The sequence below is a fragment of the Oncorhynchus gorbuscha genome, linkage group LG25 (assembly GCF_021184085.1).
Source record: "Oncorhynchus gorbuscha isolate QuinsamMale2020 ecotype Even-year linkage group LG25, OgorEven_v1.0, whole genome shotgun sequence".
Taxonomy (NCBI): domain Eukaryota; kingdom Metazoa; phylum Chordata; class Actinopteri; order Salmoniformes; family Salmonidae; genus Oncorhynchus; species Oncorhynchus gorbuscha.
The window spans coordinates 14393520-14420432 of record NC_060197.1 but is presented as its reverse complement, the minus strand read 5'-3'; the positions used below and the strand labels follow the sequence as shown (position 1 = coordinate 14420432).

The following is a 26913-nucleotide window of genomic DNA, read 5'->3' as shown; positions in this document are numbered from 1 at the left end:
CTAAACTGGTCTCCATCCCTTCTCCAACTCCTTCAAACCCTTCACCATTATCTCCACCTCCCTCTCTCCTCCCTATACTCCCTCTCTCCTCCCTATACTCCCTCTCTCCTCCCTATACTCCCTCTCTCCTCCCTATACTCCCTCTCTCCCCCTATACTCCCTCTCTCCCCCCTATACTCCCTCTCTCCCCCTATACTCCCTCTCTCCCCCTATACTCCCTCTCTCCTCCCTATACTCCCTCTCTCCTCCCTATACTCACTCTCTCCTCCCTATACTCACTCTCTCCTCCCTATACTCCCCCCTATACTCCGTCTCTCCTCCCTATACTCCTCCCTATACTCCCTCTCTCCTCACTATACTCCCTCTCTCCTCCCTATACTCCCTCTCTCCTCCCTATACTCCCTCTCTCCAAGCCTCTTACATTCCCCTGCAAGGGGAGTCAGGGAGACAGACCTGAGAGGACAACATGATACTGTCACCCATCCCTGTAAAACACAGCTTTTGTCCTTCAGCAAGGATATACAAGAGAGAGAGAGAGAAAGAAAGACACCTCTTCACGCAGACTTACTCAGATTCACTGTTGTCTTCGTTTTAACCCCGTCTAGTTCACTTCCCAGATTAGTCTGTCATCATGTTTAGTGTTTTCCCTGGTCAGTCTGTTCTTATGTTCAGTGTACTTTTATATACTTCATTTTTTGAATGTGGGATTTTATTACTTCTTTTTTTTAACTCGCTGATTACCTCTCCATGTAAAGTGACTTTAATTATAATAAATATTAACTTCTCCCGATTGTAAGACAACAGACAGCTGCTGCTAAATTGTTTACATAACAATCTCAAAATATTGACCCAGTTCCTAAGCAACTGGTGCTACGGTACAGAGACACACCCACCCACAAAGAGAACGGCAGCAGGCCAACCACAGAACATACAGTTCCTTTAGAAGGTATTCGCACCCTTTGACTTCCTACACATTTAGTGATGTTATAAAGTGGGATTTAAATAGATTTCACTGTCTTTTTTCTGTTTGCCAATGATCCACACACAATGTGAAAGTGAAGTCAAATGATATGATTGAATAGGTATTCAACCATTCAACCCCGAGTCAACACATGTGAGAATCCCCGTTGGCAGTGAATAGGTATTCAACCATTCAACCCCGAGTCAACACATGTGAGAATCCCCGTTGGCAGTGAATAGGTATTCAACCATTCAACCCCGAGTCAATACATGTGAGAATCCCCGTTGGCAGTGAATAGGTATTCAACCATTCAACCCGGAGTCAATACGTGTGAGAATCCCCGTTGGCAGTGAATAGGTATTCAACCATTCAACCCCGAGTCAATACGTGTGAGAATCCCCGTTGGCAGTGAATAGGTATTCAACCATACAACCCCGAGTCAATACATGTGAGAATCCCCGTTGGCAGTGAATAGGTATTCAACCATACAACCCGGAGTCAATACATGTGAGAATCCCCGTTGGCAGTGAATAGGTATTCAACCATACAACCCCGAGTCAATACATGTGAGAATCCCCGTTGGCAGTGAATAGGTATTCAACCATACAACCCGGAGTCAATACATGTGAGAATCCCCGTTGGCAGTGAATAGGTATTCAACCATACAACCCCGAGTCAATACATGTGAGAATCCCCGTTGGCAGTGAATAGGTATTCCACCATACAACCCCGAGTCAATACATGTGAGAAGCCCCGTTGGCAGTGAATAGGTATTCAACCATACAACCCCGAGTCAATACATGTGAGAACCCGTTGGCAGTGAATAGGTATTCAACCATTCAACCCCGAGTCAATACATGTGAGAATCCCCGTTGGCAGTGAATAGGTATTCAACCCCGAGTCAATACATGTGAGAATCCCCATTGGCAGCGATTAGAGCTGTGAGTGTTTTGGGGTAAGTCTCTAGGAGCATGAATGGCATACCTGGATTGTAAAATATGTGTAGATTTTTTAATTTTTTTTATTACTTGAAGCGCTGTCAAGTTGGTTGTTGATTATTGCTAGACAGTCATTTTCAGTCTTGCCATAGATTTTTAAGTCAATTTAAGTTAAAACTCTAACTAGCCAACTCAGGAACATTCAATGTCGTCTTGGTAAGCAACTCCAGTGTATATTTGGCCTTGTGTTTTAGGTTATTGTCCTGCTGAAAAGCGAATCTGTTTCCCAGTGTCTGTTGGAGAGCAGACTGAACCAGGTTTTTCCTCTAGGATTTTGCCTATGCTTAGCTCTATTCCATTTTTTAAACTCCCTAGTCCTTGCCGATGATAAGCATACACGTAGCATGAAGAATGGTACTCAGTGATGTGTTTTACCCCAAACATAACACTTTGCATTCAGGACAAAAAGTTCATTTCTTTGCAAGTTTTTTGCAGTATTACTTTAGTGCCTTGATGCAAATAGGATGCATGTTTTGGAATATTTTTATTGTGTACAGGCTTCCTTGCTTTCACTCTGTCATTTAAGTTGGTATTGTGGAGTAACTACAATGTTGATGATCCATCCTCAGTTTTCTCCTATTACAGCCATTCAACTCTGTAACTCTTCAAAAATCACCATTGGCCTCATGGTGAAATTTCTGAACGGTTTCCTTCCTCTCCGGCAACTGAGTTAGGAAGGACGCCTGTGTCTTTGCAGTGACTGGGTGTATATTGCTACACAATCCAAAGCATAATTGCTCAGTGTCTGCTTCTTTTCTTTCACCCACCTAACCAATAGGTGCCCTTCTTTTGCAAGGCATTAGAAAACCTCTCTGGTCTTTGTGGTTGAATATGTGCTTGAAATTCACTTACAGATAATGAATGGTATGTGTGTACAGAGATGGGGTAGTCATTCAAAAAGCATGTTAACCACTATTATTACACACAGTGTGAGTCCATGCAACTTACTATGTGACTTGTTAAGCAAATGTTTACTCCTGAACTTATTTAGGCTTGCCATAACAAAGGGGTTGAATACTTACTGACTCAAGACATTTCAGCGTTTCATTTTTTATTAATTTGTAAACAAATATGAAAATACAATTCCACTTTGACGCTATGGGGTAATGTGTCTAGATCAGTGACACGAAATCACGATGCCTATGGCTCAATACATCCCCACCTGCCTACGCAAACACACGAGACGTCTCTCTAGCTAGACGTGTTGGCCGTGGTGATGCAGCTCATGTACACATGTCACATGCTACCACTGAGAAAGGCTTAGAGAGTACAGTTAGCAAACCAGACTATCTGTCTCATGATGGTCCATGGCCTGTGTTTGATTGACAGACTGACTGTCTCCAGTAACAGTAGGATAATAGTTTATTTCTGTTTAATGTGGAAAAGGCCCTCTAGCCAGGGTCAGCCTGGAAGACAGAGAGAAGGCCATTTCAAAGGGGACTGTAAGGCAGGGGACTGACTGGGACTGAATGGGGCTGAGAGGGGCTGAAGAGCATCATGGATGTTGAATGGGAATGGACAGCAGATCTCATCTCATGGGGACAGTCTCTATCTGGGGGTTCTGAGCGGGTAGACAGGAGATTACCACCAAAACCTGGAGAGAGAGAGAGAGAGAGATAGAGAGAGAGAGTAGGGGGACAGAGAGACAGGGGAGAAGGATGTAGAGAGGTTTATGAGAGCACTCTATGTTATTGGAAGCCCTAACATTAATAAACTTGTACTTTATATTTAACTGGGAAACAGTTGTAGAATCGGCAGAATGTGAGAGAGAGGAAGGTAGACTGAAAAAAAGAAAGAGGAAGGCAGATGGAGGCTGAGAAAGAGAGAGGAAACAGAGAGAAAAAGAGAGGGAGAGAGGAGAGAAAGAAAGGAGGTGGAGAAAGGGTGTGTGGAGAAGGAATTTCCTCATGTCTTTGGAGAGAACAGGCTTTGGGAATGTAGCACCAGTGATGTGTCAGAGAGGATAATGTGAATTATTTTACAAGGTGCCAGATAGCTTATTGTGTGTGAGAGGTTGTGTAGAGTTCTCACAAAACCTAGTCCGAAAGATTCTTCGCATTGAGAGTTAACCTGGTGAAGACATGCTCTTCTGCCTGTGTGTGTGTGTGTGTGTGTGTGTGTGTGTGTGTGTGTGTGTGTGTGTGTGTGTGTGTGTGTGTGTGTGTGTGTGTGTGTGTGTGTGTGTGTGTGTGTGTGTGTGTGTGTGTGTGTGTCAAAGCATCGCACTTTCACTGATACGTAAACCCCTAACCCTCCGAGCCCTTACACAGGGCAGGGACAGAGAGACTAACTCTATGTTAGCAAACATACTGTCTGTCAATGCTATATGGGTTCAGAAGTTTACAGCAGAGGAATGTGAGGATTTGACGGGGCAGAAAGGCTGGAGAATGACAGACAGAGCAGCACTGTAATGGAAAACTGTCATTTATACGGTAATTTTGGCTATTATCATCAGTAAAATATAAATGGTGGTGCATTGCAGGGAAAGAATTGCTGTATTTCGAATGGTACTGTAATTCCACCCCACAGAATAAAGAGCTCCAAAAAACCTTTGAACACTAATTTGCTGCATAGTATGTTTGTTTCTGGCTCATTAACATATTGAGGCGTGGCTTGTAAGAGGCTACATTTGTATCAATTTAACTAGTATCTGGTTATAGTGCCCCTACAATTTAAAATACGTAGCAGATTGGAGTGGAAGCAAGGCTTAAACCTTAAAGTTAACAATAGGACTCTGGTTGGTGGACATTTTCTAGGGTTGTATCCCCTTCTCTTCTATCCTTATATATATATATATATATATATATATATAATAATAATATAGTTGAAGTCGGACGTTTACATGCACCTCAGCCAAATACATTTACATGTAGTTTTTCACAATTCCTGACATTTAATCCGAGAGGCAGTGTGGCCCCAGCGATGTGTTGGGCTGATGTGTTGGGCAGACTACACCACCCTCTGGAGAGTCCTGAAATTGCAGGCAGTGTTTCACTTTCTTCACCACACTGTCTGTGTGGGTGGACTATTTCAGATTGTCAGTGATGTGTACGCTGAGGAACTTGAAGCTTTTCAACTTCTCCAGAGGAGCGTGCTCCCTCTGCTGTCTCCTGAAGTCCACAATCAGCTCCTTTGTTTTGTTGAGGGAGAGGTTATTTTCCTGGCACCACACTCCCAGGGCCCTCACCTCCTTTCTGTAGGCGGTCTCGTCATCGTTGACAATCAGGCCTACTACTGTTGTGTCATCTAGAAACTTGATTGAGTTGGAGGTGTACGTGGCCACGCAGTCATGGGTGAACAGGGAGTACAGGAGGCGGCTGAGCACGCACCCTTGTGGGGTCCCTGTGTTGAGGATCAGCGTAGCGGAAGTGTTGTTTCCTACCTACAACCCCTGGGTGTGGCTTGCAGGAAGTCCAGGACTCAGTTGCATAGACCTAGGGCCCCGAGCTTAATGATGAGCTTGGAGGGTACTATGGTGTTGAAGACTGACCTATAGTCAATGAACAGCATTCTTACATAGGTATTCCTCCCATCCAGATGGGATAGGGCAGTGTGATGGCAATTTCGTCATCTGTGGATGGAGCCGGTACGCATATTGTAGTGGGTCTAGGGTGTCGGGTAAGGTGATGACGACAGAAGTGAGTTATCACCTCCAAGTGAGCTACAGTGCGATAGTAATTTAGTTCAGTTACCTTTGCTTTCTAGACATCTTGAAGAAAGTGGGGACAGCAGACTGGGACAGGGTTTACAGACATTGAATAAATCCTTGAACACTCCAGCCAGATGGTCTGCACATGCTCTGAGGATGTGGCTAGGGAGGCCATCTGGGCCGGCAGCCTTGCGAGGGTTAACATGCTTATATGTCTTACTCACCTCGACCACAGAGAACGAGAGCCCACAGTCCTTGAGAGCGGTCCGCGTCGTTGGCACGGTCTAATCCCCAAAGCGGGCGAAGGAAGTGTTTTGCAAGAAGTCGGTGTGTGCGACGTGGCTCGTTTTCCCTTTGTTATCTGTGATTGTCTGTAGACCCTGACACATACTCGTGTCTGAGTCGTTGAATTGCGACTCCACTTTGTCTCTGTACTGACATTTTGCCTGTTTGATTGCCTTACGGAGGGAATAACTACACTGTTTGTATTCAACCATGTTCCCAGTCACCTTGCTGGGGTTAAATGAGTTGGTTCACGCTTTCAGTTTTGCACGATTTGATTAACTTAAGTTGTATTGATTTTTTATTGTTTGAATTGTACATTTTTTAAGGTTAACTAAATTTGATTTGAAATATTTACATGTAATGAATTATGGAAAAAACTAATAAATGTACCTTAAACCTTATAGTTGAGCATTTTGCCATGTCCTTTTGGTCTGTTTTGCCCTGTATCAGTGGTGTAATCTTATAGATGATTTGGATATGAAGCGCGAAAATGATAATATAGGTACCATTGATTTGCGTTGGATTTGTGCCACAAATGCTAAAAGTGTAGCGTTTGAAACAGTGGCCGGGTAAATAAAACCAAAGCATGGATTACTGTTTTACCTTGGGAGATTCTCAATTGGATAAGTCTGTCCTCTTCTCGACTCCTCCGTCCTCTCCTCCGTAAAATGATAAGTGATCGAGGAGTGTCAATTCGTTAGTTGGCAAACAAAGGAGTCTGCTGCCCTCCTCGATTATCTACTTCGACAGAGGATGCACAAGAGTATCCTTGCGGCAGGTCGTGCAGAAGTGTTTTTATAAACCGCCCCACCCCCTTTGATCAGCTGTTTTCTCGAATGAGAAAATCATGCAAACATTTAAAAAAATAGATACGCTACTTACAGAGCAAGGAAACCAGTAAAGTGCATTCGGAAGGTATTCTAACCCCTTGACATTTTCCACATTTTGTTACACTACAGCCTTATTCTAAAAAAGATTACATGAAAAAATGTTCCTCATCAATCTACACACAGTACCCCATAATGACAATGCTAAAACAGGTTAAGACATTTTTGCACATTTGTTAAAAATAAAACAGAAAAACTTAAGTATTCAGACCCTTTGCTATGAGACTATAAATTGAGCTCAGGTGCATCCTGCTTCCATTGATCATCCTTGAGATTTTTCTACAACTCGATTGGAGTCTGTCTACCTGTAGTAAATTAAATAGATTGGACATGATTTGAAAAGGCACACACCTGTCTATATAAAGGTCCCACAAAAACCAAGCCATGAAGTCAAAGGAAATGTCTGTAGAGCTCTGAGACAGGATTCTGTCGAGGCACAGATCTGGGTAAGGGTACAAAAACTGTCTGCAGCATTGAAGGTCACCAACAACACAGTGACCTCCATCATTCTTAAATGGAAGAAATTTGGACCACCAAGACTCTTCCTAGAGCTGGCCGCCCGGCCAAACTGAACAATCGGGGGAGAAGGGCCTTGGTCAGGAGGTGACCAAGAACCCGAGGGTCACTCTGACAGAGCTCCAGAGTTCCTCTGTGGAGATGGGATAACCATTTCTGCAGTGCTCCACCAATCAGGCCTTTGTGGTAGAATGGCCAGGCGGAAGCCACCTCTTAGTAAAAGGCACATGACAGCCTGCTTGGAGTTTGCCAAAAGATTTTCTGGTCTGATGAAACCAAGATGGAACTCCTTGGCCTGAATGCCTGAATGCCTGAATGCCTGAATGCCTGAATGCCAAGCGTCGCATCTGGAGGAAACCTGCCACCATCCCTACGGTGAAGCATGGTGGCGGCAGCATCATGCTGTGGGGATGTTTTTCAGCGACAGGTACTGGGAGACTAGTCAGGATCGATGGAAAGATGAACTGAGCAAAGTGAAAACCAGCTCTAGAGCACTCAGGACATCAGACTGGGGCGAAGGTTCACCTTCCAATAGGACAACGACCCTAAGCACACAGCCAAGACAACACAGGAGTGGCTTCGGGACAAGTCTCTGAATGTCCTTGAGTGGCCCAGCCAGAGCCCTGACATGAACCAATCGAACATCTCGGGAGAGACCTGAAAATAACTGTGCAGCGACAGTGCCCATCCAACCTGACAAAGCTTGAGAGGATCTGCAGAGAAGAATGGGGAGAAACTCCCCAAATAAAGATGTGCCAAGCTTGTAGCGCCATACCCAAGAAGACTCAAGGCTTTAGTCAATGCCAAAGGTGGTTCAACGAAGTACTGAGTAAAGTGTCTGAATACTTATGTAAATGTAATGTTTCAGTTATTTTTTATAACTTTGTTTTGCAAAGATGTCTAAAAACCTGCTTTTGCTTTGTCATTATTGGTTATTGTGTAGATTGACGAGAAGGAAAAAAACAACTTAATCCAGTTTATGTCCTTTTCTATGCCTTAAACATTGAGGAGGGAATTGTTCACACATTATTCCCACTGATAATATCAGGATGTATGACGATAAACCTAACAACTTAAATTACAAAGTTCTCTGAACAGGGGATTTTCGCGGGGGGTTGTTGTTAGGTAGAAGTTTGGTCCAAATGGGATGTTTGATACTATATTTATTGAATATTATATGAACGCTATAAATGAAAACGACCAATTTGGGTGCAATCCAATAGCTTAGCCCTTCGCACTCGTACCCGTATACTGTATGGGTTGAAAATAGCAGATTTGGGCACTAATAAGCGCCTGAATTGGACCGTTGTGGCTGTTCAGTAACGTGATATACATGACGTCAGAGTTCTGGCTCTGCGCTTCACAGCGCTTGTATGCGTTTTGACAGACAGACATTCTGAATTTGAGCACCGCGCGCGACAAGAAGTTGCCCCCATCCCTCTCTGCTAAATGTTTGTTGTCTGAGCGAGGGAAAAGCAGTAAATTGGGAGGACTCGGTGGATTTTGAAAGATGAGACGTTGAGGATTATAATACATATCGCTTAGATGTCCTAATGTGCGCTTCACATTTCCAAATGTCATATACAATGTCAGCGTTTATGATCCCTGTGTTTGACGTACAGTTACAATCTGACATGTCATTGCCCGAGTTGTTCTGAACAGAATGAGCCCGTGTTTGTTTATTGTTGAAGAAAATGTGCTGCGGTTACACACCTGAATGCACTCACGACTCCTTTCTAGGCTCAGCACAATTAACAATCTGATTTTCGGGAATTGCCTTGTGAACGCGTCAGATCATATTTTATAACTAAGCTAGTCATGTTGGCGACTGAACAAAGCTTTCGAGTCACGGCCAACATTTTTGAATGAGGTAAACGGCAGCGATAATTGTCCGCTGGCGGGGCTGCAGGGTCGTGTTCCAAACAAAACAACTACAAGTGTGCTTGCTCTAGTTCTTCAACGGCACAGCAAGGAAAGTTCGAAAAAGTACCTTCAATTTGAAGACTGTGCACACATTGGAGAGGTGTGTGATCACTTGGAGACACCAGTTAGTCCTCTCACTCAAACCCTTACCATTTTCTTGTCTTATGTTGCACCTACCCCACATTTTCCAGGAAAAGTTGTACATCTTATGTTGGTCAACTAGCACCACACAATCCCAGTAGAACCTGGGAGTCACAGTACACCCTTTAGTAATCTATAGCCTACTACAGAGCCAAGTTTATCAATCTGGGAAAGGTAAAACCATAGAAATAGAATCTAGTTAGAATCTATTTCTATGGTAAAACAAGCACGTAGCGTGATCGTCACAAGTTAAACCTTAAAAACCTGCTAGAAAAGAGTTAGTGCCCAACTAAGTGCCAGGTGACGCAGAGACTGGGACGGTAGACAGACAGACCTTAGATGCAGACAGAACCTTCCCACCCTTCAGCTGCAGCCACAGCAGAGCAGCGTTGGCAAGAACACCAGTCAACATGATGACGATCTCATAAAACTGTCATTCCTTCCGGATCCTACCCAGTACACTTTGACATTCCTCCACGGTTGTAGTTGAGATAGCTGGAGTAGTAGAAGAGTTTAGGATAGTTTGCCAGGATGAGAACGTGACTGTAGCTTCAAGCGTCATGATGCCAATTCTCCTGCTCTCAATGGCTGAACACCTCTCAGTAGTTTAGTCTCTCTGTCTCTCTCTCTCTCTCTCTCAGCTGACAAGGTAAAAATCTGTCATCCTGCCCCTAAGCAAGGCAGTTAACCCACTGTTCCCTGGGCGCCGATGTCGATTAAGGCAGCCCCCCGCACCTCTCTGATTCAGAGGGGTTGGGTTAAATGCCGAAGACACATTTCAGTTGAATGCATTCAGTTGTAGAAATGACTAGGTATCCCCTTTCTCTCTCTCTCTCTTATTCTCTCTCTCTCTCTCTCTTTCTCTCTCACTCTCTCCTTCCTCTACCCCCCTCCCCAACCATTTCATCTCCAAAGGGAACTATTTGTTTTTCAAAATTGCATCAGCATGTTTTATTTTGTTGTTGTTGCCTAACGTGCTTTGAGATTGTAATGAAACAACAAAAGTTTAATAAACAATGATTATTTTCCCTCTTCAATCTCATCATCTCCTCAGTACTGCAGAGGCTTCCCAGGTCTATCACTCTATCGCTCCTCTCTACCACTGGACAAAATTCTAAGGTGTGCATAGCCTAATGTATCTCCTGAGCAACACACATACACACACACACATATACACATAACCCCACACACACACACACGCATGCACACACACACACACACACACACACAAACATTAGTGGTGATTGGCAGAAACCAACTTTGGGATTTTTCCATGCTTCAATGCAAATAGTAAACCAAACTCTGTCCTGTCTCTCGTGTTTCATAGGTACATTAAGATATAGCGTTTGCCTGTTGGAGATATATTAGAGAAAACTCTACCTGTCGTTATTAAGGCTAGCATCTACATGTGCCTTCCAAATCAGCTACCGTAGCCAGACAGAGATGTAGCTTCATAAAGCATAGTTCTTTTGATCGTTGTAATATCTATGTTTATAATCTCCCTTAGTCTTTATTGACCTATTGATGGATATAGCTACTGTTCACATTTCACCCATCATTATACAGGATGTTATCCAGAACATTGTTTCTCAAACTCTGTCCCGGGGACCTCAACGGGTGCACGTTTTGTTTTCTTGGCCAAACACTACACAGCTGGTTCATGAAATCAATTCATCATCGAGCTTTGATTATTTGAATCAGCTGTGCGTAGTGCTAGGGCAGAAAACCAAAACGTGCACCCGTTGGGGTCCCCGGGACAGAGTGAAACGCTGGTTCAGAGCATGTCAGCGTTTTCTATGGTACTGATCTGCTGTGAAAGGTCTCCCCTTGCTGGATAGTGCAGAAATGACAGATGATGGATAAGGCAGATGGCTATGGAAATAGGGGTGATGTAGAGACAGAAATACTCTCAGAACACTACATTCAACTAAACAGAAATCTATTTAATCAGTTTTCAGGTAGAAACCATTTTTCATACAAACATATTGCGGGAATAATCAGTGCAAGGTTCTTGGAATTGCTATTGCCAGCCCGTCAGTAAAATCCATAAAGTGCAGGTTAGTTGGTGTGACTGTTCCACCACCGTAGAAAAACACACGACAAAGACCTCAACAACAGATAAGGAGCTCTCCAAAATGTTTGTCCAAAGCTTTAGAACAAAACAGGGGGAAAATAATGGGTGAACTTTGCTGAAATGCCTTCTGATATCATTAAAAGTTCCCGAAGAGTCATTCTGATTCCCATGTAAAATAGCCTTTTGAGTGACAAAAATATCACCCATTATATTATTTTGGGATATAAATGCTAAACATTTTAGAAAATGACTTTTTCTCTCATGGCTAACTACCAGGAAGTTTGAAAAGACAGGCTGAGTGGGCGGGGAGCTGATATTCATCAACTCGCCTTGAACGAGAGCTCTTTTAAATGCCTATGTCAAGAAACTCTGATGCAACGAGCAGTAATGACACTAAAATCCTCTCAAGCTAATTCGGTGCTACACAAAGCTACTCAAACAAACATTGAAATCGCATCAGTGATATACATCTTTTTTAAAATATATATATACACACATCTCCCGTTTGGCATGTTTCCGGTATTGCGGTTCACAGCAGCACCGAAGGATGTGTTAACCTGACAACTGTGTCAGGGGTCCGAACGACCCGTCCCCCCTTTAGTTCCACGCTGGCTGAAGACCTAGCTAGCCAGTGACTAGCTAACACCAGGAGAGTAGTTATCTAGCTCTATAAACCACGCCCCCCCCCCCCCCCCCTGCAAACACGCTTTCTCCGGCGTTGGTTACAAGGCAGTACTTATTTCAATCAGGTAAGAGAATATCGTGTTGCCGTTGGTGTGTTAAAACGAGAGCATTAGGGTGATTGTCACCCTATCCCCTTAATAATCCTGCTTCCTGAATCCAAGTGCTTGATACCGGGGTTGGGGATCAGTAACTTTATGATCCAACTTTAGAAGTGTAGAAGAAACAGTCATTTTTCATACTTGGGTCATCATACTTTCATCCAAATTTCATCCAAATTCATGAAAAGCGTGATTTTGATTGTTCGTGACCTTTAAGAATAATATATTATACACCCATACATGGTATTGGGGATGATTTCTGCATCAACTTTACTCAGCTAAGTCCATTCTCTTCTTTGGTCGGTGGCGAGACTTGGTGACCACCGCCAAACAACATCTCACAGTCTTCAGTCAGGGACATCAACAAGTGAACTTCAGCTAAGTGTGTCCTGATAGGCCCGCTCTGAGGGTGACTTCGACCAATCAGAAGACTAATAGGAAGAATGATCTTGTGAAAATGGAGGGCACCACAAAAGGACCAAAAGTCGACAGGAGACAGAGAGAGGATGGTAGATAGAAAACCCTTCTCTGCCGTGTAGAGACACACTAGAAACAGCAGAAAGGGCTTCCCCACTGAGAGAAGAGGTGAGGAGTCAGACAGTGCTGGAAAAGACCCTCTTGTCTGTCTGTCTGTCTGTCTGTCTGTCTGTCTGTCTGTCTGTCTGTCTGTCTGTCTGTCTGTCTGTCTGTCTGTCTGTCTGTCTGTCTGTCTGTCTGTCTGTCTGTCTGTCTGTCTGTCTGTCTGTCTGTCTGTCTGTCTGTCTGTCTGTCTGTCTGTCTGTCTGTCTGTCTGTCTGTCTGTCTGTCTGTCTGTCTGTCTGTCTGTCTGTCTGTCTGTCTGTCTGTCTGTCTGTCTCATACATTATGTACAGTAGCATGTGTCCCATCCATCTATCCTTGCAGTAGTAGAAGCATCTCACTGACAGGGGTCTGAGGGCTGTTCTCAAATCACAAATAACACCTTATTCCCTATGTATTACGCTACCTCTGACCAAAATGTGTATGTTAACTGCATAGGGCTCTGCTCAAAAGTAGCACACTTATTAGGGAAGAGTGTGTAATTTGATCCTTCCTCCTTGACCCTTGACCTACAGAGAGGGAGAGAGAGAGAGGGGACAGTGACAGTTCAATGGCGCTGCGTTTGCCATGGAACTCGCTGGGGGGTGGAGTTGTGGATGGGATACTGCGGGGTAGGGTATGGGGGCATGTGGTTTGGCTGTGTGGGAGCACATCCAGAGTTGGAGGCAGAGTTGGAGGGCATATTGTGGAGGTAGACAGGGGCTGTAGGGGCGGTGGGGGTGGGGACTCTCTGGAGCACCACGTGGGGGTAGATGATCTGACTCTCCGTCCGGAACAGACCAGGAAGGGTGGCCTTCAGTAGGCTCTCCTGACTCCTAGAGAGAGAGAGAGCGAGAGACCTTAGAATCAGTGGAAACAACATTTCTCTACAAACCAATGTATTAGGCATACAGTAGGTGCATACAGTAGGTGCATACAGTAGGTGCATACAGTAGCAGGTTCCAATTGATATTTACAACACGTTTCGGTTCATACAGTAGATCTCAGGTTCTCACCTCTGGTATCCGCGGTTGTCGAAGCCGGCCATGCCCCCTAGGTAGACCGGGCTCTCTGCAGCCAGCCGGAGGTCCGGCCGCTGGGACAGGTGGAAGATCTTAGGAGGGGGGAACGTGTCCCAATCCCCCTCCTCTCTCTCCAGCCAGCACTCACTACGCCGAGAAGACCGCGTGTCTCTACGCCTGGAGAGAGGTAATTATCATCATCTCCATCAGTATCACCTCTGTCTCCTCATTCCGGTAAAGGTTTGAAGTATGCGTGTCTGTATGATTTTGATATATACCAAATATGCCAAATGTTGTTGTTGTAGAGGGAGGTGTTCATTTTGGAAGTGTGTTGCTCTGTTGACTACAGTATGTAGCAGGCATTTGCTGCCAAGTTGCTGAAATACCAGACCCCTATGTCACGCCTGAACAGCCTTGGTTATCAGTGCAAACTTGTAGTGCTGATATTTGGGGGGTCTCGGCCAGGTTGACAGTACATGCGTTCAGATTGCAGGCCTGCATCGCACAAAGGCAAAGCATCTGGCGAGGTACTGCTCTGTGCCAGCGGTCATGGGCAGCCTTGCTGTATGGATAAGAAGACTGCTATCTAATTTGTGGATTAAAATAAAGCATTACAAATGTGTGTGTGCGCTTGCCTGCGTCTGTGAATGCGTGTGGGTCTGCATAGTGTACCTGATCCTGCCGTCCCTCCTGGAGCCCCTGTCCTTCCCAGTGCGTTCCTGCAGGCAGCAGATGATGAAGGAGAGAGACATTGCCAGGATGACGATGCCACTGACCACCGAGGCCAGCACGGCCACGCGCAGACCCCGGTCCTCTGGCCTCGGGATAGCTGAAGGGGAAGGCAGATCAAGGGATAGCCAAATTACTGTCACGTATCATGTCGCTTCAGATATATTTCTGAATATCTGTGATTACTGCAGGGGTGGGAGCTAGGAAAGAAGGGTAGGAGAAATGTGTAGCAGCTAGGAGAAGGGAGTTAGGGAAGGAGGGTATGAGCTGGGAGAAATGGGCACAGAATAGGAGAAGAGGCTTGGAGCTAAAGGGCTAGCTAGGGATTGGACCAGCTGTGATGTCTCACCCTCACAGACTGGCAGGAAGTTGCTCCACTGGGGTTTGCCTGCCCGGACGCTGCAGGAGATCTTATCACTGCCCACCAGCTGGTAGCCCTCCCTGCACCAGAAGGCCAGCACTGTACCCATCGACACCCCCGTCCCACGCTCTACATAGAACGACCCCCGCCTCGGGGGAAGCACGGACACACACAACAGACCTGGGGAGGGCGGGAGACAGACACTGAATATGAGAATTACAAAAGCAGAACAAGAGGGGTTTAGAATATATGTATAATATTAATTTATTACTAATATTCATATCTAGCATAAAGTATAAACTCTCGAGAGGCGTTAAATCTGAAGCTCTCAGAGTTCATTTGGCACCATTTAATTAGCTGTTTATAGAAAGAGGGCAGAGAGAGAAAGAAATTGAGGAAAATATATGTTTCAAGGAGAACAAGGTTGGGCCTATTGTGCGCCGCGCTATGGGTCTCCCTATCACGGCCGGTTGTGATACAGCCTGGAATCAAACCAGGGTCTATAGTGACGCCTCCAGCACTGAGATGCAGTGCCTTAGACCGCTCCACCACTCGGGAGCCCCTCAAGTATCAGAATGGGTGATTAATAATGAACTGGTCTTAAATACATCTAAAACCAAAAACATTGTATTTGGTTCAAAACATTCTCTAAGACCTAAACCTCACCTGTAGTTGTACGTAAAAGCGTAGGGCTGTAGAGGCAAGTTGAGGAAGCTCAACTCCTAGGTATAACATTGGATGGTCAATTACAGTATCAGGGTCAAGTCATATTGACAAAGTTGTTGTGAAGATGGGGAGGAGTACATCTGCTATAAAAAAATATATATTCTTTGTTTTTGACCAAAGAAAATCAACTGTGATAATTGTTCAGGCTCTGGTCTTATCCCATCTTGGTTACTGTCCGGTAATATGGTCAAGTGCAGCAAAGAAAGACCGAGCACAGCTGCAGCTGGTTAAAAACAGAGCAACAAAAAACAACAGCTCATGGGACATTAGGGACTGTGAAATGACACACACACACAAACACACACAGGCACACTACCACACTCTAATAAAAACCATCTACACACACAAACACACACAGGCACACTACCACACTCTAACAAAAACCATCTACACACAAAACACACACAGGCACACTACCACACTCTAACAAAAACCATCTACACACACAAACACACACAGGCACACTACCACACTCTAATAAAAACCATCTACACACACAAACACACACAGGCACACTACCACACTCTAACAAAAACCATCTACACACACAAACACACACAGGCACACTACCACACTCTAATAAAAACCATCTACACACACAAACACACACAGGCACACTACCACACTCTAATAAAAACCATCTACACACACAAACACACACAGGCACACTACCACACTCTAATAAAAACCATCTACACACACAAACACACACAGGCACACTACCACACTCTAATAAAAACCATCTACACACACAAACACACACAGGCACACTACCACACTCTAATAAAAACCATCTACACACACAAACACACACAGGCACACTACCACACTCTAATAAAAACCATCTACACACACAAACACACACAGGCACACTACCACACTCTAATAAAAACCATCTACACACACATCATTTTTGTTGTTGTATTGTTTTGTATATCATTGTATTTGACATTTTGTGGGACTGTTCTTGTATATCAGTAACCAGGTTTCCATCCAGACTTTTTATGCAAGTCAAGTAAGTAGGACAAGAAATGTCATGACAGGCCTGATGGAAACAGCACATTTATCGGTAAACTTTCCAAATGTCCACAAAACAAAATAGGCACGGTGGGATCGCATCGCCTAGCCATGCATGGTGATCGATGCTTGGCTATGCGATGCGTGGTGATCGATGCTTGGCTAGGCGATGCGTGGTGATCGATGCTTGGCTAGGCGATGCGTGGTGATCGATGCTTGGCTAGGCGATGCGTGGTGATCGATGCTTGGCTAGGCGATGCGTGGTGATCGATGCTTGGCTAGGCGATGCGTGGTGATCGATGCTTGCCGTTTGACAAATCCAAATAATCTTGCTCTTCTGTCCATAATAATGTCATAATGCAGTAGGCTAAACCCACACTGTATCTGCAAACAGTTGGCTAGAGCGCATATGCCAAGACCAGAGCGGGGACATTCGCTATGTAATGCAAACATGTTCTGTTACAAAACCACAAGAGTTTTTATTCGGATCTTTGAACATTTGCAAGAAAATCTGACGCCAATTGGATGGAAACCTAGCTAGTGTATCAGTGTTTTGCTACTTGTTTTATGTTTTTTTGTGGACCCCAGGAAGAATAGTTGCTGTTATGTAAAAGTAATTGGGAATCCGAATGAACCAATAAACCAATAAACAATCGATTCAGCAGAGAGCAGTACTGATGCTGAGTTGTTGTGTTATTCCTGTCTTGTGATGTTATTAGTGCTCTAAGACCCTGAAAGCACGCAGGCGACTGTCTGCTGATTAGATATGACAAATGGGAGGATTTCTGTTCTGCAGGGGGGGGCTGAGAGAGAGAGAGAGAGAGAGAGAGAGAGAGAGAGAGAGAGAGAGAGAGAGAGAGAGAGAGAGAGAGAGAGAGAGAGAGAGAGAGAGAGAGAGAGAACTTGCCACGAGGGGATGAAGGATGTTGATACTACTGCGCTAGGGCTTTACTCTTGCTCTCTCTTTTCCCAAACACAAACACACAAACACACACACACTGTATGAAAACCAAGACAGGCACACATACAAACATGTGAATAACAATATGACAGACATGCATGCAGAGGGTCTACAGCAGTTCATTTCCCTGCTGAGTCCAGCATAGGACTAAATCTGCATCATCATGCAAGATCTGCTTGCATGTATTCATGCCCACACACACACACACACACACACACACACACAAAATATTGCACACATGCACAAACACACCAGCTGAGCTTAGACCTGAGTCATCATAGAGTTTAATCAGGAATGCAGCCCCTAAGCCATATGCCTCAACTCCCAACACACACACACATGCACACACACACGTGACACACACAGTCTATATTAGTAGGCCTCCAGAGCAATGTGTTATTGGGATGTTCCCTGCGCAGTTCAGAAAATACCCCTTCCACTTTAATATCTTATGGAGTGGACTTTGGACTGCCATTAGAGTATTTCTATTGTTGTGTTAGACCGCTGGGTTTGGCTACTGGGTGAATGTTGGGTCTGTCTCATTCTGATCAGCTTATCTCCAGTGGGCCACCATTCACAGGGCTTAGCTGGCATGGCAATACTGTGGGCTGCCAGCAACCAACCTGGCAATCTGACTCTCACAACATTGAACAACTGCCCCTTTCTTCTCTCTTCTTGATATTCCCTCTATCCCTCTCTCTTTGTCCGCCGCAGGGTCCTCACAGATAGGCGCTCAGAATAGTGCCTGATTAAATAAAGATTAGGCCCACCATTAAAGATTCATCCACACACAAAAACACTCATATTCTCTCGCACGCACGCACGCATGCACGCGCACACACACACACACACACACACACACACACACACACACACACACACACACACACACACACACACACACACACACACACACACACACACACACACACACACACACACACACACACACACACACACACACACACACAAACTCACTCTCCGCTTGGAGCTGCTTCACTACTGACAATACAGTACACTCCCTGAGTTGCCCTCCAGCAAGGCAGAGAAGGCCACTGGACCACCTGGCATATGACACACCCCAGAGGCCACAACAACCTCTATAATCTAGATATGATCACCTCTCTACCATCTAGCATTATCCCTCCATCTGAATTAGTGTTGCAAAATTCCCGGTAACTTCCCAGGTTTTCCAGGAGTCCTGGTCGGAAGATTCCCTAAACCGAGATGAATAAGCAGTAAATCCAGGATCCTTCAAAAAAGGTTTTCTGGATTTTTGGGGAAAGTTACCGGGATTTCCCACATAAAAAATAACTATAGTATATAGTATACTATGGTATAAATGTTTTTTACAGACTATAGTATTTACTGTAGTGTTCTTGCAGACATTACTGTAGTATTTTTTTTGACAGAGAGATGGAACTTCAGAGGAAACAACTGAATGGGTTTATAAACCAAGGGAAAGGGAATGTGATTGGATAATGGAAACAGGAGGAAGTGTGTCTTCTGATTAGCAACTGATTGGGGAATGATGATTGCCACCTGTGAGGAGGGGAAAAGGAGAGAAAAGAAATACACACCCAGGATACACACAGAATACTTGTATCCGTAACAATGCTGCTTCGGCAAAAGCTAACGGGCATCCGAACGAACCAATGAACAAATAAACCAATAGACGAGCGATCCAGCAGAGAGCAGTACTGACGCTGAGTTGTAATGTTACGTTATTTCTGTGTTGTGATGTTTGTTTTGTGGATAATACTGCAGTATTTACTGTAGTATTCTATTAGAATGCTACAACATTCTAGAGTAGGTATTACACATGATCGAGGGATACTACTGTGTGTAAGTACTTTAGTATTCCATAGTAAACTGAAATATTTTCTTCATGCGGGTTCACAACCCTGAAGCTGAGTGACCCCTATTGACCCTCTAATACACGCAGGGATGGAGGCTGAACCACCTGATTAGCCTATTGTCTTTTGTTTTACGGACAGTCAGCCTTCCGCTGGACAAACTGCCCTCTTGTTTATTTTTGTATACTCTCTCTCGTTTTCTCACCCCTCTCTCTTATTTCTCTCTCTCTCTCTCTGTCTGTCAGGGATGTCTCTCTGTAGTAAACCTTCCAACTCCCACACTGACCGATGTCATAGGCTGACTGTGCTCTCTCTCCCGCTCTCTCTCTCTCTCGCTCCCTCTCTCTTTCTCTCAACCCTCTCTCCATCAAAGCGTGATGTAGCAGCAGTCTATTCCTGTGGTCTCTCTCTCCGCTACTCTCTGACACGGCCAATGATCTAATCCCCTTAACACTCCCTGTAGAGTGAGAGCGGTGAGGTAGGGATAGAGGAATGAAAGGGATGAGTGGAAACAAGGTCCTGCCCTCCTTCACCGAAGAACTCTCTATTTCTCAGAGTCCTCGCTGAGTTTTAGATGAGAGCCCTCGACGTGTGTATCTCTCTCTCTCTCTGTTATTTTAAGAACGAATGGAGGGATGAGAGCAGAGATGGTGTTCCGGGTGCTGCACTTTCCCTCTAACTTTTCCCTCTGACAATAACCGACGATAACTTTTATCTCGAGAACTATATTTGTTTTCCCTCTCCCTTCCTCACTCCAACGTTTAACTCTCCCTCTCTCTGTTAAGGGGTGGACCTGGGCCTTGTGAGGCTGGAAGTATTGGTTAAACAGAGTAACAGTAACATGAGGACTGGTTGTGTGCCAGCGGAGGCCGCTGGACAGACTGACAGCAGCTAGAGCTCAGCAGTTAGAACGTCTCCATTGTTTTAGCTGTGGAACATGGATCAGGAGAGTCAGTTCAATTAACTCTCTGTCCATTAACTCTCTGTCCATTAACTCTCTGTCCATTAACTCTCTGTCCATTAACTCTCTGTCCATTAACTCTGTGTCCATTAACTCTCTGGGCGGAACTACACGCTAATGTACTGTCACGACTTCTACCGAAGTCGGTGCCTCTCCTTGTTCGGGCGGTGCTCGGCGGTCGACGTCACCGGTCTCTTAGCCATCATCGATCCATTTTTCATTTTCCATTGGTTTTGTCTAGTCTTCCTACACACCTGGGTTCAATCTTATTCATTACCTGTTGTGTATTAAACCCTCTGTTTCCCCTCATGTCCTTGTCAGAGATTGTTTGTTGTTCAGTATTCGTGTTTGTATTGGTGCGCGACGAGTCCTCGTACCCACTTTGTTTTTATTGTATTCATGGTTTTGGAGTTATGTTTTTGTAAGTTATTAAACTACTCCTTTCCACTCAGTTTGATTCTCCTGCGCCTGACTTCCCTGCCACCCATACACACGACTCTGACATATACAGTATTTTTTTAACAAGATACTTTCGAGAGCTTTGTATTTTCAAAATACTTTTCTATAAGAATCATTTAAGCGGTTTACAATTTTGTGGCCCATTTTCATCCTGTCAGTGGTGTAAAAAGTGCCCAATTGCCATACTTAAAGATCACCAGTAAAACACTACTTGAGTTTTTGGTTTTAAATATACTTCAGTATCGAAAGTAAATGTAATTGCTCAAATATACTTAAGTATAAATCATTGCAAATTTCTTATATTTTAAGCAAACCAGACGGTACCATTTTCTTTAAGGATAGCCAGGGGTACACTCCAACACTCAGGTAATTGTTTTCTAAAAGCATGTGTGTTAAGCGAGTATGCCAGATCAGAGGCAGTTGAGATCACCAGGGATGTTCTCTTGATAAGTGAGTGAATTGGACCATTTTCCTGTCCTGCTAAGCATACACAATTTAACGAGTACTTTTGGGTGTATGGATGTATGGAGTAAAAAGTACATTATTGTCTTTAGGAATGTAGTGAAGTAAAATTTGTCAAAAGTATAAATACACTACCGGTTAAAAGTTTTAGAACACCTACTCATTCAAGGGTTTTGCTTTATTTTTTTACTATTTTCTACATTGTAGAATAATAGTGAAGACATCAAAACTATTAAATTACACATATAGAATCGTGTAGTAACCAAAAAAGTGTTAATGTAACAGTAACTTTAGATTGTCCACTCACCCATACCCGGGCGCGAACCAGGGACCCTCTGCACACATCAACAACAGTCACCCTCGAAGCATCGTTACCCATCACTCCACAAAAGCTGTGGCCCTTGCAGAGCAAGAGGAACTACTACTTCAAGGTCTCAGAGCAAGTGACGTCACTGATTGAAACGCTATTTAGCGCGCACCACTAACTAAGCTAACTGTTTCACATCCATTACATTAAGTCAAAATATATTTGAGATTCTTCAAATAGCCACCCTTTGCCTTGATGACAGCTCTGCATACGCTTGGCATTCTCTCAACCAGCTTCATGAGGTAGTTACCTGGAATGCATTTAAATTAACAGGTGTGCCTTGTTGAAAGTCAATTTGTGGAATGTATTTCCTTCTTAATGCGTTTGAGCCAATCAGTTGTGTTGTGACAAGGTGTGTGTGTGTGGGGGGGGGTCCATCATTACTTTAACACATGATTGTCAGTCAATACGGAACATTTCAAGAACTTCAAGTGCAGTCGCAAAAACCATCAAGGGCTATGATGAAACTGGCTCTCATGAGGACAACCACAGGAAAGGAAGTCCCAGAGTTACCTCTGCTGCAGAGGATAAGTTCATTAGAGTTACCAGCCTCGGGAATTGCAGCCCAAATAAATGCTTCACAGAGTTCAAGTAACAGACACATCTCAACATCAACTGCTCAGTGGAGACTTTGTGAATCAGGCCTTCATGATCCAGTTGCTGCAAAGAAACCACTACTAAAGGACACCAATAATTAGAAGAGACTTGCTTGGGCCAAGAAACACGAGCAATGGACATTAGACCGGTGGAATCCAACTTGGAGATTTTTGGTTCCAACCGCCGTGTCTTTGTGAGACATGGTGTGGGTGAACGGATGATCTCTGCATGTGTATTTCCCACCATAAAGCATGGAAGAGGAGGTGTTATGGTGTGGGGGTGCTTTGCTCGTGACACTGTCTGTGATTTATTTAGAATTCACACTTAACCAGCATGGCTACCACAGCATTCTGCAGCGATAAGCCATCCCATCTGGTTTGGGCTTAGTGGGACTATAATTTGTTTTTCAACAGGACAATGACCCAAAACACCTCCAAGCTGTGTATGGGCTATTTGACCAAGCAGGAGAGTGACTGAGTGCTGCATCAGATGACCTGGCCTCCACAATCCCCCAACCTCAACCAAATTTAGATGGTTTGGGAGTAGTCGGACAACAGAGTGAAGGAAAAGCAGCCAACAAGTGCTCAGCATATGTGGGAACTCCTTCAAGACTGTTGGAAAAGCATTCCAGGTGACTACCTCATGAAGCTGGTTGAAATAATGCCAAGAGTGTGCAAAGCTGACATCAAGGCAGACACTCTTATCACACTATAGCACCATCAGACTCCTGATACCAATGCAGGGTGCAGTGGTGTAAAATACTTAAGTACAAATACTTTAAAGTAATAGTAAGTAGTTTTTGGGGGGTATCTGTACTTTACTTTACTACACTAATGGTCAAAATATGTGGCTATTTCAAGAATCACAAATATAAAATATATTTTGATATTTAACACTTTTTTGGTTACTACATGTTTCCATATGTGTTATTTCATAGTTTTGATGTCTTCACTACTATCCTACAATCTAGAAAATAGTAAAAAAAATAAAGCAAAACCCTTCAATGAGTAGGTGTTCTAAACTTTTTGACCATTGGTGTAGTAAACTAAAATACAGATACCCCAAAAAAACAACTTAGTAGTACTTTAAAGTATTTGTACTTAAGTATTTTACACCACTGCACCCTGCATTGGTATCAGGAGTCTGATGGTGCTACGGTGTGATAAGAGTGCTAAATTAACTAAATATAAATGTAATGAAAAATTGCAACGCATGCTGAGTATTATTCTAATTATTATTCTAATGAGCTCCCCAAAACAAGGCCAGTGTGCTTTGCAGTTCATTTTGGTATTTACCACATATCACAGTAAGTAAAAATGTTTCTGTAACTGTTACTGAGAATGTTCTTGTTGTCCTAGCTACTTGCAAATTTACTTTGTATTTTGAAATACATATATTTGTATTTGATACATTGATCTTTATGCTAATTTGTAATTGTGTTAAGTAATTTTTGCCCATCCCTGTGCCACAACTGCATTATACAAACTCTCCCCTGCTAGCAAAACAACTAATGGAATGGAAAAGGGAGATAAAACTACAAATCTATCACTTTCATTGACCCCCTAATGGCAATATCAATATGCCATTTACAGAGTGTACTGGTAGGGACCAGGGCAGTTTAGTCACAGGGGAGCTGCTCAGGATTTTGCCTAGAAAGAGTGTGATCTATCAGACAAGGAGAGGAGAGGGCTAAAGGGAAGTGTGCTGTTGACCAGCGGGCTCTCAATATAAAATATTTATTCCCACTGGGAGAGAGAGAGAGAGTGAGAGAGAGCTGCTGTTATGAAACCTAACTGTGTGTTTTTTAAACCTTTAAGGAGATTTGCATCGTTGCGGTTAGTGGCGGTCCATTGCTGTATGTGTGTATGCACGTGTTTATGCCATGCGTGTGCGGGTGGTGGTGGTGGGACTGTGTAATAGTGTGTGAGCACTAATGTGTGTGTGTGCGTGCGTGTGTGTGTGTGAGAGAGAGAGAGAGAGAGAGAGAGAGAGAGAGAGAGAGAGAGAGAGAGAGAGAGAGAGAGAGAGAGAGAGAGAGAGGAGAGAGAGAGAGAGAGTGGCATGCTCCACTAACTGCTAACTCATGCACACAGCAGCACCATAATGGCATCTTGATGATTTCTCTTTAGGCAGTGCAGCTGAACAGTGGACATAATGAGACATCACAACCACAGCATCTGAAGCCATGAACCCCCCCCCCCCCCTAGGCTCTAATTAGGAAGTTCTGAGTCTGAACTGCTTCACATTGGATTCTAATAAAGTTTTTAAAAGCCAATAACACTCGCACACTACCCAAGCTCTCATATGATGACTGATACCGCCATTCTGTGTACAGATAGGCAAACCTTTACAGACATACACATGCGGACAAACAAGCAGGCACACAGGCCTATTTACACAACCGTTTCGCTTGCACCTGCAAGCATAAACACTGTAGTAGTATACACCACAAACATAACACACGTTTGTATGTAGTATTAGTTTGTAGCAGTATTAGACATCAGTCCAGGAGAACTCGGACTCACCTGTGTGGTTGATGGTAGCTGCCTGTGACTCTAACTCTGTTGGGGACTCAGTCTGTAGCTCAGGCTGTGTCTGTAGCTCTGTCTGTGTCTGTGCCACAGTCTGTGCCTCTGTCTGTAGCTCTGGCTGGGTCTGAAACTCTGCAAGTGTCTGTGCCTCTGTCCGATGGTCTGGCTGTGTCCATACTTCAGTCTGTGTCTCTGTAGCAATGGGAGGATCAGAGGTGGTCTCTTGGAGGAGGGGGCTGACCGACGAGCATGCAGCCAGGGCCAGTGCACACGCCAGGGGCCACATCCGGACCCACCCACACAGGGGCCTCCCTCCTCTAGACATGGGGACAGGCAGGAGAAGAAGATACCAAGATGTCCTCAGTAGCACTAGATGTCCTTTCTCCGTCACTCTCTCATGGCCAGGCACTCACAGCTGGTCCCTTACCGTCCCGCCACTCAAGGTGTCCCAGCAAAAGCTGCAGAAACACAGTTGTTCTTCAAACCACTTCCTCTCGCAGTGTCCTGTCCTCTTCCCAGTCCTTGTCTCGTCTCTTCACTCCCTCAGTGGAGACAAAGAGGTCTGTGTGTTGTCCATGTCGCTGGTGCGCCGTGGATCGTAGCCCCTCTGTAATCTGCCTGTCCCTGCAATCTCTGCTCCCTGCTCCCTGCTCCCTGCTCCCTGCTCTCTCTCTCTCTCTCTCTCTCTCTCTCTCTCTCTCTCTCTCTCTCTCTCTCTCTCTCTCTCTCTCTCTCTCTCTCTCTCTCTCTCTCTCTCTCTCTCTCTCTCTCTCTCTCTCTTTACTCTCTGCCACTGTCCCTTCTCTCTATGCCATCCTCTCTGCTTTCCTCTCTCTCTCTGCTCCCTGTGATCCCCTGTTCTGACGGCAGCTCTTGCGTAACGTAACCCGCTGTGGAGCGGTAACTCATGCACTCTTAAATCCTGATATTCCTGGTCGCTGCTCCCCCCCCTCCCTCCTTCTCTCTCTTCCCCCATATCCTCCCACCCTCTCTCTCTTCGCCCCAGGGCTGAGTGAGTGAGGGAGAGAGTCAGAGAGAGAGAGAGAGAGAGAGAGAGAGAGAGAGAGAGAGAGAGAGAGAGAGAGAGAGAGAGAGAGAGAGAGAGAGAGAGAGAGAGAGAGAGAGATCATGTTTCAAAGGTAAGTGGATCCATGCAACAACAAAAAAGAACCGTTTGCAGTATTGAGAAAACTGCATGAGCAGCCATCAGCATCGGCCAGCATCACCTCTGGGACAAAGCATAGAACAGGACACTGAGCGTTGCAGTCTGCTCATTACATCGATAATGATATGAAAATGATACTGTGCTGTTTCAAGTAAGAACACACCGTTAAGACGCAATGTCACAATTCTCGTTTGTAATCGAATCCTAGGGAGATGGGTTAGGATGAATCTCTTCAGTCAAGGACTCAATCGTGGACACTCTTACAGCCAGTTGTGGCTGCTTTGTGTGAAGTAGTGTTGTCTCTACCTTCTTGTCCTTTGTGCTGTTGTCTCCGCCCAATAATGTTGGTACCGTGTTTTGTGTTCTGCTACCACGTTGTGTTGCTGCCATGTTGTTGTTAGGTTGTGTTGCTACCATGCTGTGTTGTCATGTGTTGCTGCCTTGTGATGCTGTTGTCTTCGGTCTCTCTTGTTGTGATGTGTTTTTTGTCCTGTTTTTAGATTTGATTATTTATCTATTTATTTATTTTTAATCCCAGGCCCCCGTCCCCGCGGGAGGCCCTTTGCATTTTGGTAGGCCGTCATTGTAGATAATAATTTGTTCTTAACTGACTTGCCTAGTTGAATAACGGTTCAAATTTTAAAAATAAAATAAAAAAGTTGTGAGTGGCCCATCTCTCCTGCAGTACTCTCTGGTCACTAACGGCGCTGGATTGGCACGAAAAAAACTCTTTTTTTAGATCACAGCCTCTATTATTCAACAGTCATCCGCATGGCTTCCTGTCTTGTCCAGGCTGCAATCTCTGACCTGATTCAACTGGCACTTTAAACAACCGCGGTGAAAAACATTCACAAATATCACCAATGTGCATGTTAAATTCAATGGTCTTGTTGGGGGCTCAACTGAAACTATCGCGTCTTTAGAT

At 44.5% G+C, this 26913-nt stretch overlaps 1 protein-coding gene across 1 annotated transcript; it reads right to left on the bottom strand.

Annotated features, from left to right (window-relative positions):
- Window positions 1-12951: 12951 nt before the first annotated feature.
- Window positions 12952-25528, bottom strand: LOC124014398. The gene is made up of 5 exons (XM_046329314.1): window positions 24818-25528; window positions 14875-15066; window positions 14469-14625; window positions 13791-13973; window positions 12952-13610 (listed from the first exon to the last, which is right to left on the bottom strand). The coding sequence occupies exons 1-5, from the start codon at window positions 25146-25148 to the stop codon at window positions 13343-13345; spliced, it is 1131 nt and encodes a 376-aa protein (XP_046185270.1). The 5' UTR covers window positions 25149-25528; the 3' UTR covers window positions 12952-13342.
- Between the last annotated feature and the right edge of the window lie 1385 nt (window positions 25529-26913).